The sequence below is a fragment of the Leucoraja erinacea genome, chromosome 2, assembly GCF_028641065.1.
Source record: "Leucoraja erinacea ecotype New England chromosome 2, Leri_hhj_1, whole genome shotgun sequence".
Lineage (NCBI taxonomy): Eukaryota > Metazoa > Chordata > Chondrichthyes > Rajiformes > Rajidae > Leucoraja > Leucoraja erinaceus.
The window spans coordinates 125822839-125836704 of NC_073378.1; the positions used below are offsets into that span (position 1 = coordinate 125822839).

At 42.7% G+C, this 13866-nt stretch overlaps 1 protein-coding gene across 2 annotated transcripts in view; it reads left to right on the top strand.

Moving 5' to 3' along the window:
* Positions 1-13866, top strand: part of LOC129715298 (integrin beta-1-like) — a 114298-nt gene that overhangs the window by 61644 nt on the left and 38788 nt on the right. For both annotated transcript variants that reach the window (XM_055665161.1, XM_055665168.1), the window contains exons 9-10: positions 2666-2752; positions 2898-3038. In XM_055665161.1, coding sequence (XP_055521136.1) covers positions 2666-2752; positions 2898-3038 — 228 coding nt within the window. The remainder of the gene's footprint in view (positions 1-2665; positions 2753-2897; positions 3039-13866) is intronic.

Below are 13866 nucleotides of genomic sequence, written 5' to 3' on the forward strand. Positions count from 1 at the left end.
CTTTTCGGATCGAGACCCTTCTTCAGACTGAGAATCAGGGTAAAGGGAATGAGAGATATAGACGGGGACTGGAGAAAAGGAACAGGTGACGTTTCGGGTCAAGACCCTTCTTCAGAAGACGCCACAATAATTAGAATGACCACAAGGGTGGCGGAGAGATGGAGAGAGAAGGGATGCAAGGGAATGCCTTATTCAAAGTATGTTTGCCCACAGTTTTAATGTTGCTTCCTGATTTGAACACAACATCAATGGGATAACTTTAATATCATGTAAAACAATTATGAACGTTCGTCAGAAGGGCATGAGATATGGGAGGCAATTCTTATGAAGAAACCGAAGTTACTGAAGAATAACGTTTGCTGGGCTTATCTAAGAGATAATTTCCAAAATTGTGAAAGGTTTTTAGTGATGGATTGTTAAATGGTGGAGTAGTTATAAATGGATTCAAACTCAGGGTTACAGCTAAATGAATGCAATAGAAATGAAAATAATATATTTTATCACAAATTTCATTTTTTTTTTTAAAAAGGCAATATTTTTTTTCTCAAAGCTGATTGAGGTAGAATAAGTCTCTATAATATTGCCTTCTTAAAAAAAAAAAAGACATTTCTGATTAAATGTATTCTTTTCATTTCTGTTCAAAGGAAAATTGCACCATTCAAAAGAGCTCACCATTCAAAAGACAATTGCACAATAGTTTTCGATGTAGAGTTTGAACCAGTGGAGATTCAGTGGTGTGAATGGCCTTCTTCAGCAGTGATCTTTCAATGAGATGAGAGATTTAATTTTCTCTTGTGGCGCAGGTGCAAGTTTACAAAATAAGACAAGCAGTGCTGGAGTGACGCAGCAGGTCAGGCAGCATCGCTTGGAGAACGTGGATGGGCGGCATTTCAGGTCGGGATCGTTCCGTAGATAGATTGTAGTTGGGAGGAGCGGGTGGTGAAAGCTGGGAGAGAGGTAGGGGCAGGACAAACCTGGCTAGTGATAGGTGGATACAGATGAGGCGGCATTGACTGAGGGGAAGGCGGTTGAACAAAGGCTAGAGAGGAAAAGACAAAGTGGCTGGAGATATGCAGTGTGATATGTGAAGCCAGAGGGAGGGACATAGGTGGATGGGGAGGGGATTCTGAATGAAAAGGGCGATCATCCAGGTGGGGCTTAGAGAAGGGATGGGCGAAGGGGGGAGGGGAAAAGGGGGATGGGAGGGAGGAAGGGGGAAGGGGGACAGTGGAAGGCAGAAAAGGAAGGGAAGGAAAGGGGGAAGGGGGAATGGGAGGGAAGGGGAAGGGGAAGAGAAAAGGGTGAAGGGAAGAGGGGAAAAAGGGGCGGGGTGGGGAAGGCTGTGTTATTTGGTTAGTTACCCAACATTGGAGAATTCAATGTTCATACTGTTGGGTTGAAAGGTGCCCGAGCAGAATAGGAGGTGTTGTTCCTCCAGTTTTCGGGTGACTTCACTCTGGCAGTGGTGGAGTTTCAGGATAGAAAGGTCAGTGTGGGTTTGCAATTATCCCCGAAATCCGACAGAATATTGCAGAAACGTAGTGGTAAAACCTAACTGCACACTCCTTATAAAGCCAGCGAGGCAGCATCTGTGGAAAGAGAAGAAGAGTTGAAAGAGTTTGAAGTTGCGGAGAAGGGGTTGTGATGGAGAGAACAGAAGGAAGAGATGTGATAAGGTGGAGATGAAGAGAGGACCAATGATGTTTGCTTGTTGACTCTACACCTTCCTACACTGGCTTCAGCCTCTTGTGGTTGTGGAATAGTGGGCATCATCCTTAGGTTGATAATAAGTTGCTTAGTTTAGTTTAGTTTAAAGATACAGTGCGGAAACAGGCTCGTCAGCCCACCAGGTCCGCGCTGACCAGCGATCCCCGCACATTAACACTATCCTACACACACTAGGAACAATTTTTACACATACACCAAGTCAATTAACCTAGAAACCTGTACGTCTTTGGAGTGTGGGAGGAAACCGAAGATCTCGCTGCAAGCACTATAAAGCAGCAACTCTACTGCTGTGTGTATACAGTATATATCTATACATAGATATTTGTGTATATAGATATATACTGTATACACATATTTTTATATATATATAAAGAGGAACTTTCATCCACCACCCAGAATCAACCATCCGATGAATGCATTCCTGGGTTAGGGTTATTGTGCATTCCTGGAAAGTTCCCAATAACAAGGGATCCCAATTTAAGGGGCGGCCACGGTGGCGCAGCAGTATAGTTGCTGCCTTACAGCGCTTGCAGCGCCGGAGACCCGGGTTCAATACGGGTGCTGTCTGTACAGAGTTTGTACGTTCTCCCCGTGACAGCGTGGGTTTTCTGCGGGATCTTCGGTTTCCTCCCACATATACATATAAGTATTTCATTGTGCTATCTGCGACATATGACAATAAAACACTCGTCTCTTGAACTATACAGGGATAGATTTAAAAAAAAAACTCTTTCGAAGTTGTATCTACTGATCGCATTTGTTTCTTCCACCAAGAACAAATCTTAAACTCATTTTTTCAAAGCATGACACGATTTTTGTTGTTACTTTTTTTTTAAACTTAGAAACAGAGCATTGCATAGTGCTTACTATTCTCTGATTATATTTGTAGCGAGTTACGGACATGCAGAAAAATAATACTGTTTTCATGTTTGAATAGGCGCTCCAAGTATACATTCAAAAGTCTGAAGTTGGACTTCAAACATCAAACTCCAGAAATGCAACCGGGTTGATTGATGTTTATCAAGTAAGAACAGAACCTTCCATGAAATTTGACCATTTTTCTCTACTTGCACAATTAGTTTAGTTTAGTTTATTGTCGCGTGTACGGAGGTACAGAGCTGCTTAGAAATAGAGCGTAGTGATGTCTCTATTTCTAATTTTCATTACAGGCTTTGGCTTCTAAGGTAATTCTTGATAACAGCAAATTGCCCAAAGGAGTTTCAATGCATTACACAGCCTACTGCAAGAATAATATCAATCAAACAGGGGAACATGGCAAGAAGTGCTCAGGCATTCAAGTTGGTGAAGAGGTAAGGCATCAAAGTCCGTTTACGTCTGCACTGAAATATATAGTATGCTTGGATTTCCATCTTGGGTCATTATCCCTTTTAGAAGATGGCACAAATATCGAGATGTACAACTTGACCCGTCCACTTTCACTAAAGACGTGAAATGTGTTGGCTTGCACAACCACAGGTTTCACAACAGCTCGGTAACTCTTAGCATGTTCTTGGAAGTAGCATGGGGTCCCAGGTAAAGGTGGTTCAGAGTTCATGTTATAGGAGTAGAATTAGGCCATTCAGCCCATTGAGTCTACTCCGCCATGAACTAATGATAAAAATCACAAAAGAAACATGGGAAAAGTATTTGATATATATACACATAAATGTTCGATTAATGTAAGACACAAATTCAAATTTCTACATAGATTATATTATTCAAAAACTAGACTGAATACATTTTATCCAAATAATTCTTCCATTTGCGACAAATGTCTATCTCAAAATGCCAATATACACATTCTTTTGTTTCCTGCATAAAACTTCATAAATTCTGGTGCGATATTTTTGATATATTTACAAAATTATTCAAGATAAAAATGGAGCCTAACACTGAAATGATTATACTTGGAGTAACGGGAGATGGGAATAAATTAAACACATTTCAAAATTCATTTTAAAATTATGGGTTAATAATAGCAAAAAAAACATATTCAAATTTTGGAAAAACACACCCATACCAACGCTTAAAATGTGGATTATAAATATGTTGGACACGCACACCTTGAAGAAATGCGATTCCTCCTAATAGATAAACCAGACCAATTCTTAATGAGTTGGTCTCCATTTATCGACTTCTTGGATGCATGTGGTGCAACAGAATCGTACAAACCAACTGTTTCAGGTCTGGGTGAAAGATGGTTCAAGAATACAAATACTCATCTCCTATCTCCTATTTTCTACTCTTTCTCTTTTTTCTTTTTTACTTTTCTCCCTCACTCTCTCTCTTCGTTTTTTTTTTGTCTTTCTTTACACATACTGCACATTTTTCTACTCTCTATTATCTAGTCTCTTTTTCTCTCTCTCATTTCTTTAAAAAAAAAAAATTAAAAAAATGAAGTTGTACATAAGAATGTAACATGCCAACATATATTTGGCACCTGAAAAAAGGTACCACTGTATAGTACTTACTTCTAATTAAAAAAAAATCTACTCCGCCATTCAATCATGGCTGATCTCTGCCTCCTAATCCCATTTTCCTTTTCACCATAACCATTGACACCTATTCTAATCAAGAATGCGCCTAACTCTGCCTTAAAAATATCCACCGATTTGGCCTCCACATCCCTCACAGATTAACTACCCTCCGACCAAAAAAGTTCCTCCTCACCTCCTTTCTTATAGAGCGTCCTTTAACGCTGGTCCTAGACTCTTGCACCAGTGGAAACATTCTCTCCACATCCACTCTATCTAGGCCTTTCATTGTTCCGTAAGTTTCAATGAGGTCCCCCCTCAACCTTGGAAACTCCAGCGAGTAGAGGCCCAGTGCTGTCAAACGCTCATCATATATTAACCCACTCATTCCTGGGATCGTTCTTGTAAACATCCTCTGGACCCTCTCCGGAGCCAGCACATCCTTCAAGTGTAGGGGCAGACCTCTATTCAAAGAGAGGAAGAAGACTCCTTCACCCTTGTCCCCACTCATCTCTGAAGCTGGAGCTACAGTTTTTTGGCCACATCTCCTCTTCACCATAACCAGTACTCATTTTATGTGGAATAGACCAGTCCTCGAGTGAAGATATTTTTTCAGGAATACATGATGATGAAGTTTTCATGAAGAGTCTATGGAATCCTTTATGTGTTTCCAAAGTGCTCTTCAAAGTCCCACAGGAAGCAAACAGTTAAAGGAGGGAAGGAAATAGGCAACGTTTCGGGTCGAAACCCTTCTTCAGCATTTTTGTCTACCTTCGATTTTCCAGCATCTGCAGTTCCTTCTTAAACAGTTAAAGGAGTTTAGTTTAGTTTATTTAGTTCAGAGATACAGCGCGGAAACAGGCCCTTCGGTCCACCGAGTCCTCACCAACTAGCAATCCCCACACATTAACACTATCCTACACACACTAGGAACAATTTATACATACTCCAATCCAATTAATCTAACAAACCTGTACGTCTTTGGAGGGTGGGAGGAAGCCGAACATCTCGGAGTAACCCACGCAGGTCACGGGGAGAACATACAAACTCCGTACAGACAAGACCCGTAGTGGGGATTGAATCCAGATCTCCGGCGCTGCAAGCATTGTAATGCCGCACTGAGTTGTACCTTTAATTTATGACTGAAATCTTCAGCATCTATGACTCTTTTCCCCAATCAACCCAAAAGAGGGCTTCAGCTTAGGTGCTAAGCACTAAAATGTTGAGCAGCCTTTTTAATGAGCATTCATGGGCAATTTAGGAGCAATTAGATACTTAATGCTCCACCTGACAATTGTTTCTTATCAAGCTGGAAGCTAAATTGGCCTTCAGCACACAAAACCATTGAAGTCCATCTTTAAGGCTCATTTGTGCCTGAGGAAGATATTGGTAATTGCTTTCCCTCCTCCCAGACTTGCAGAGGTCTCTTCAAGTATAAAATGATTATAGCCAATTCAAACCTGAACCAAGTCATCGAGTCATCCAGTGTGGAAACAGGCACTTCGGCCCAATTTGCCCACACGGCCAACATGTCCCAGCTACACTAGTCCCACCTGCCTGCCTGTGCTTGGTCCATATCCCTCCAAACCTGTCCTATCCATAATAATAATAATAATAACACATTTTATTTATGGGCGCCTTTCAAGAGTCTCAAGGACACCTTACAAAATTTAGCAAATAGAGTAAAAACATGTAAGTGGATTGAAATAAATAGTAAAGACATCACCAGTACACAAATTAAAAACAGAATTCAATCCAAAGACAAAAATCAAAAACACAATATGAAGAGAGAGCAGCAGCAGCTAAAGCGCGCCAGCGCACACTCTCCCTTCCGGCATGTACCTGTCTAACTGTTTCTTAAACGCTGGGATAAAACCTGCGTCAACTACCTCCTCTGGCAGCCCGTTCCATACACCCACCACACTCTGAGTACATATTTATTTTCCATATCCAACCTGACATGTCTGAAAATATAACAATCTTAAACAAGCTGTACTGAGCTCATGAATTGTTTAAAAACAAGAGGCAGACTTAAGACAAAAAGTTGCATCGGCTCACTTTGTGGCCATTGATCTGTTTGAGCAGGAAACTAAAAATGGATGCACCTCAAAGTCTTAACGTTCTAAAAATTACCAAGCACGTCGTTCTAACCTGGATAAAACATGTAGACGATTAGTGATAGGAAGACCCGACCTGTCTGAACCTGGTACCTGCAGCATATTTCATCTTCTACAGCTCTCAGGTTTGTTTGTTTATTTATTATTGTCACGTGCACCGTGATACAATGAAAAAGCTTTTGTTTGGGTGCTGTCCAATCAACACACTTGAATCCAGTCAAACTGATCACCCTGCAAAAATGAAGGATACAGGATACAACATTTATGAATATTAACTACTCTAACTTCAAGTAACCCTTGCTTTCCCTCTCTCTCTCTGTCCCCCACCCATCCTAGTTCCCCCAGACTGTCCTCCTGATTTAATTTTATCTCTGTATGCTTCATTGTCACTTTCCCCAAGCTAACGACGATCTATTCTACATTTTCCTTGAGCTTCTTCCCCTTTGATGTCTTGTTTTCACACCTTGCTCTTCCATATCTCTGTGTCTCCCTCTCCCCTGACTCTCAGTCCGAAGACCGGTCTCGTCCCGAAACGTCACCCAGAGATGCTGCCTGTCCCGAGATGCTGCCTGTCCCGCTTAGTTACTCCAGCATTTTATGTCAGTCCACATCATTTAACACACAGATATAACATTGAAGTCCGACAAAGTCTGATTAAAGCAAGTTCAAAGGTCTACAATGAGATAGATGGGAAGTCAGAACTGCAAACTAGCTAATGGTGGGCTCATTCAGCTGCTTAATAACAGCTAGGAAGAAACTATCCCTGAATCTGAGCCTATGTGTTTTCAAACTTCTGTATCTCCTGTCTGATGGGAGAGGTGAGAAGAGGGAGTGTCTGGGATGAGACTGGTCATTGATTATGCTGGTGGCCCTGCCGAGGCAGCGTGAAATTTAGATGGAGTCAATGGAAGGGAGGCTGGTTTGTGCGATGGTCTGGTCTATGTCCACAATTCTCTGCAGTTCCTCATAATCTAGGATGGAGCTGCTTCTAGGCCAGGCGATGATGCATCTCGATAAGATGCTTTCTACGCCACATCTGTAGAAGTTGTTGAGGGTTGTTGGGGACATGCTAATCTTCCGAGCCTCCAAGGAAGTGCTTTCTTAGCCATTGATTGCATTGTTGTGGCTGGACCAGGACAAATTGCTGGTAATATTTAATTTTATCTCTGTATGCTTCATTGTCACTTTCCCCAAGCTAACGACGATCTATTCTACATTTTCCGTAAGCTTTCGACTATCTCCACTTTGGCAGCAACAATGTAGACTGTGGTGTGTGTACTGCTTTGCTTCCTGAAGTCAGTCACTATCTCCTTTGTCTTGCTGATTTAGAGGGAGAGGTTTGTCGTCTTGGCACAGATTTACTAGGTTCTCAATCTCCTTTCTGTACACTACCTTGTCATTATTCGACAACGGCCCACTACGGTGATATAATCTGCGAACCTGTAGATTGAGCTGGATTGGTATTCAATTTTTAAAATGTATTTATTTTATTTTATTATTTATTTCAAACAGAATAAAATAATAAAAACAAGTGTGAAACAGCATACAAAAAACAAAACAAGAATATTTATAAATTGTCATAAACAATATCTATAAATAAATGAAATCGTATGTGTTCGAAAAGCAGGAAGAAGCCAAAGCTTATTAATTCCCACCCCTTATTCAACTGCTTGTAATTATCTTATACAAATTTAGCAGCTATATGTACACCATATGTACACCAGCCACTATATGTACACCAAATTATTTACATTTATACACTATACAAATATTTACAAAGCCATACAAAAAAGAAAAAAAGAAAAAGAAAAGAAAAAACCCTCGTATACTATACAGTATCTTAGTCATATATACAACCCATCACTCTATAATCACCCTTCCCAATACAATCAGTATAACAAATATCCCACTCACAATCACCTATCCTCATCCCAATATCCTTTTAAACAAGTGTTTTTGTACATCTTTTTAAACTGAATTATGCTTGTGCTATGTTTTATCTCCTGTTCCAGACCATTCCACAAATTCACACCACAGATTGCTATGCACATACTTTTAAGAGTTGATATTGTATAAGGAGTATAGCAGGGGGGTGAGACCATATCCTTGCAGGACACCAGTGTTGAGAATTATCACGGAGGATGATTTTGGTTTAGTTCGGTTCAGAGAATAAGAGCGGAAACATGCCCTTCGGCCCGCCGAGCCTGCACTGACCATCGATCCCCGTACACTAACACCATCCTGCACCAGGGACAATTTTTTACATTCACACCAAGCCAATTAACCGACAAGCCTGTACGTCTTTGGAGTGTGGGAGGAAACCGAAGATCTCGGAGAAAACTCCACGTGGTCACGGGGAGAACGTACAAACGCCGTACAGACAAACACCCGTAGTCGGGATTGAACCTGGATCGAATTCTGGCCCTGTAAGCACTGTAATGCCCCTGTCCCACTTAGGAAACCTGAACGGAAACCTCTGAAGACTTTAAGCCCCACCCAAGGTTTCCATGCAGTTCCCGGAGGTTTTTGTCAGTTGCCCTACCTTCTTCCACTACCTGCAACCACCTGCAACCTCCAGGAACCACACGGAAACCTTGGGTGGGGCGCAAAGTCTACTGAAGTTTCCATTCTGGTTTCCTAAATGGGACAGGGACATAAGGCAGCAACTCTACCATTGTGCCACCAGTTTAGTTTATTGTCATGTGTACCGAGGTACAGTGGAAAGTTTTTGTTGCGTGCTAACCAGTCAGCAGAAAGACAATACATGATTACAATCGACCCATTTACAGTGTAACGATTCATGACAAGATACATGACACATCCTGCTAGATTTGTCACCTATCTTCACTGATTGTAGTCTATGGGTCAGGAAGTTGAGGATCCAGCTACAGACTGGAGCGCTGTCTCCAAGTTCCACAAGTTTGGAGATGAGCTTTGTTGGGGTAATGGTACTGAAAGCAGAGCTGTATAGTCAATGAATAGGAATAGTCTGACGTGGGTATCCTTCTTATCCATGGTTCCAGGGATGAATCTAGGGCCAGGGAGATTTCATCAGTAGTGGACTTTTGTGGCGGTAGACAAACTGGAGTGGGTCATAATCAGCCTCTCGAAGCACTTCATGCGTGTGGATGTCAAGGTCACTGGACAATAGACAAGAAGGCATGAGATATTGCTTTTCTTTGGCACGGGCATTGATAGTGGTCTTCTTGAAGCAGGTTAGTATCTCAGAATGGAGTAGGGAGTGATTAAAGATGTCTGTGGATACTCCGCTGGTTGGTCTACACAGGTCCTAAGGATGCAGCCATTGACTCCGTCTAGGCCAGTTGCTTTCCATGGGTTCACTCTCGGGAACGCCGATCTTACTTCTGTAATAGAGACCCTGGGAACAGGCCCACTGGAGTCTGTTGGCACTGATATCATCGCCCTGTTGGCCCTCTGCTCAAAGTGAGCATAGAATGCATTAAGCTCGTTGGGGAGGGCCGCACTTTTGCCGTTGATGCTGCCTGACATCACTTTGTGGCCTGTCTTGTTCAAGCCTTGCCCCATTGACGGGTGCTTGAGCGGTTATGTTGGGACTCGGGTTTACCCCGATATTGCCTCTTGGCATTCCTGATGGCTTTGTGAAGATCCTAGAAAGATTTCTTGCACCGCTCGGGATTGTTTAGCTTGAATTCTGTGGTCTTGGCCTTCACTTGGGCACGGACCTCGCGGTTCATCCATGGTTTCCAGTTGGGGAACATCGGGTTGTCTTCGTTGGCACGCACCGCTCTACACACTTGCTGATGAAGTTTGCCACACCAGTGGTTTACTCATTCAGGTTAGCCGCAGATTCCCAGTCCATGCACCAGTCCACTGATTCTAAGCAGTCGTCTAGGATGTCATCTGTTTACACAGACCAGCACTGAACAACTTTCTGTACCCGATCTTCCCACTTCAGATCCATAAAGACTCCTCACACCCTTGTAATGGACTGTTTGAACTACTTCCCTCTGGCAGACGTTACAAGGCCTTCTACGCCCACACCTCCAGACTCAGGAACAGCTTCATTCCCAGAGCTATAGCGGCTCTGAACCGGACCTGCTGAGTGCCCCTCCCCATCCCCATGGACTGTCACCCTCAGATGGTCACGTCGCACAGACACATCTGCACTTTAGTCTGCTTGAACTGTTTTGATTGTTTTACTGTTTTAATGTTCTTTTTACAAACCATGTTCTCGGGATATCTAAATCTAAATCTAAATTGTATTAGTTATTTAAGTTATAACATTGGATGGAAGCTGCATACCCAAATCTCGTTGCACTTATGTGCAATGACAATAAAATATATTATTATTATTATTATTAGTAGATTATGTTTATAGGTATGGAGTAGAAGCACAGCTAGATGATCAGATTTCCCAAAATGTGGCAGGGGAATAGAGTGGAAGGCATTTTATTGTGGATGTGTAGCAGTGGTCAAGGGTGTTCTGGTCCCTGGTCGGACAAGAGACGTGCTGATAGTATTTTGCTGGTACATACTTGAGGTTGGGTTGATTTGAAACATAGAAAATAGGAGTAGGCCATTCGGCTCTTCGAGCCAGGACAGCCATTCAATATGATCATGGCTGATCATCCAAAATCAGTACCCCATTCCTGCTTTTCCCCCATTTCCCTTGATTCCGTTAGCCCTAAGAGCTATACCTTTCTTGAAAACATCCAGTGAATTGGCCTTCCCTGCCTTCAGTGGCAGATAATTCTACAGATTCACAGCTCTCTGGGTGAAAATCTTTTTCCTCATCTCAGTCCTCAATGGCTTATCCCTAATTCTTAAACTGTGACCCTCTGGTTCTGGACTCCCCCATCATCGGGAACCTTTTTCCTGCATCTAGCCTGTCCAATCCCTCTAGAATTGTATATGTTTCTATAAGATCTCCTCTCATCCTTCTAAATTCCAGTGAATATCAGTCCAGTCGATCCATTCTTTCATCATATGTCAGTCCTGCCATCCCAGGAATTAATCTGGTGAACCTACGCTGCACTCCCTCAATAGCAATAATATCCTTCCTCAAATTAGGAGATCAAAACTGCACACAATACTACAGGTGCAATTTCACCAGGGCCCTGTACAACTGCAGTAGGACCTCCTTGTTCCTATACTAAAATCCTCTTGCTATGAAGACCAACATGCCATTAGTTTTCTTCACTGCCTTCTGTACCTGCATGCTTACTTTCAGTGACTTGTGTACAAGACACCCAGGTCTCGTTGCACCTCCCCTTTTTCTAACCTGACACCATTCAGATAATATCAAAGGTGTCAAAAGTATTTTATTGGTCACATTCACATACACCTATGTGTAGTGAAGTGAAATGCTTCTTGCCATTTTGCAGCACATAAAGAAAGAATACAGACATAACATTAATAAGAGTTTTAAACATAAAGAACATCCCCCCACAATGGGGGATAATAATCTGCCCTCTTGTTCTTGCCACCAAAGTGGATAACCTCACATTTATCCACTTTATACGGCATCTGCCATGCATCTGCCCACTCACCCAACCAGTCCAAGTTACCCTGCAGCCTCATAGCATCCTCCTCGCAGCTCACACCATTACAATATGTGAGGTTTCGGGTCGAGACCCTTCTTCAGACAACTTATGGTCAGGGATAGAGGACAAGGTTGGGTCAGGAGGGTCATAGGTTCCCCCAATAAACATTAAACATATTATGAATGTGTGTATCCTTTCTACTTCTGAGACATGGACTACCTCCAACAGGCACATCAAAGTTCTGGAAAAAATACCACTGATGCTCCCTCCACAAAATCTTCCAAATTCATTGAAGAGAGAAGCAAACCAACAACAGTAGCAAGAGCAAAATACATAGTGCTGGAGGAACACAGCCGATCAGGCAGAATCTGTGGAAGGAATGGACAGACCACATTTTGGGTCGCGACCCTTCTTCACGTTGCGTGGAGTGGTGGAGGAAGCTGGAAAAGGGAGTTGGGGATTGCGACCAATCTTGGCAAGTGACAAGAGGAAGGGTCTCGACGTGACAACGTCACCCATTCCTTCTCTCCAGAGCTGCTGCCTGTCCCGCTGAGTTACTCCAGCATCTTATGGCTATCCTTAGTGATAAGTGGATACTGGTGAGGGATAGAGGACTTGATTGGAATAGTGACAAAGGCTAGAGGTGAAAAGGAGACAAATAGATGTCAGACAAGGAAAGAAGAGGAGTGCAATGTAATGCTGGAGGAAGGGGCATGTGTGAGAGGGGATGGGAAGGAGAAAGAGGGTGAATAAAATGGAAATGGGGGATTTGGGGGTAGGAGATGAGCACACTGATGAAGGGAGAGGAGCAGAGTAACTGGGATGGTGAGAGACCGTGGGGGGGAATGTGTGTGTACATAGTGTGGATGGAGGACAGGGAAAAGAGCAAGCAACAAGGTTGAGAGAGGTGCACATGAATTCCTGTCTCACCTGGAATAGCTGCTGGTGTCCCTAAATGTAGGTGAGAATGAAAGTGTAGGACAGGTGTATCTTCTTCGAACATAGAATGATCGCAGCAATGAGTGGGTTTACATATGATGAGCATTTGACGGCACTGTGCCTGTACTCTCTGGAGTTTAGAAGAATGAGGGGGGACCACATTGATACATACAGAATGATGAAAGGCTTGGATACAGTGGATTTGGAGAGGATGTTTCCACTTGTGGGAGAGTCTATGACTAGAGGATACAGCCTCAGAATTAAAGGATGTACTTTTAGGAAGGAGATGGGGGAGGAATTTCTTTAGTCCGAGGGTGGTGAATCTGTGGAATTCATTGCCACAGAAGGCTGTGGAGGCCAAGTCAGTGGTTATTTTTAAAGAAGAGATAGACAGATTCTTGATTAGTACGGCTGTCAGGGGTTATGGGGAGAAGGCAGGAGAATGGGGTTAGGAGGGAGAGATAGATCAGCCATGATTGAATGGCGGAGTAGACTTGATGGGCCGAATGGCCTCATTCTGCTCCTCACACTTATGAAATTAATAGCACCCATTCGTAGCAAGAAATCTATAATGCCCAATCAATTATCAGTTTAACAGTTTTATAAAACATTATCCGTTAAAATATATTAACGAGCTTTTAAAAAACATTTAGTTGAGCTACCTTTCATCTCTTTCTATAGAAAACACTATTTACCTAAACTAGTCACGGATTCCAAATAAACATCCCAAATCACCATCCCACGCACATATGATGTAATTCCCAGCTGATAGCGAGAGTTCACGAATTGCATGGTCCTGTTCAAGTGAAGGACACGGCTGATAGAGGGAGGGGACCGTAGATGGCAAAAGATATTACGATCTTGGTCAGCAGAAAGAAGGAGGCGTGAGTCAGCTACAGGCAGCTGGAATCAAATGAATCCTTGAAGCAGAGAAGGGACGCAGGATAATACTTAATAAATCAGAAGGGCAACAAATAGATATGAGGTAACTTTGTCAGAGAAGGAGTCGAATCCAAAGAGATAGTAAGTATATTTGGGGAGAGAGAGAGTAACCTCGGGGAGAATATGGCCCCTCAAGAAGTC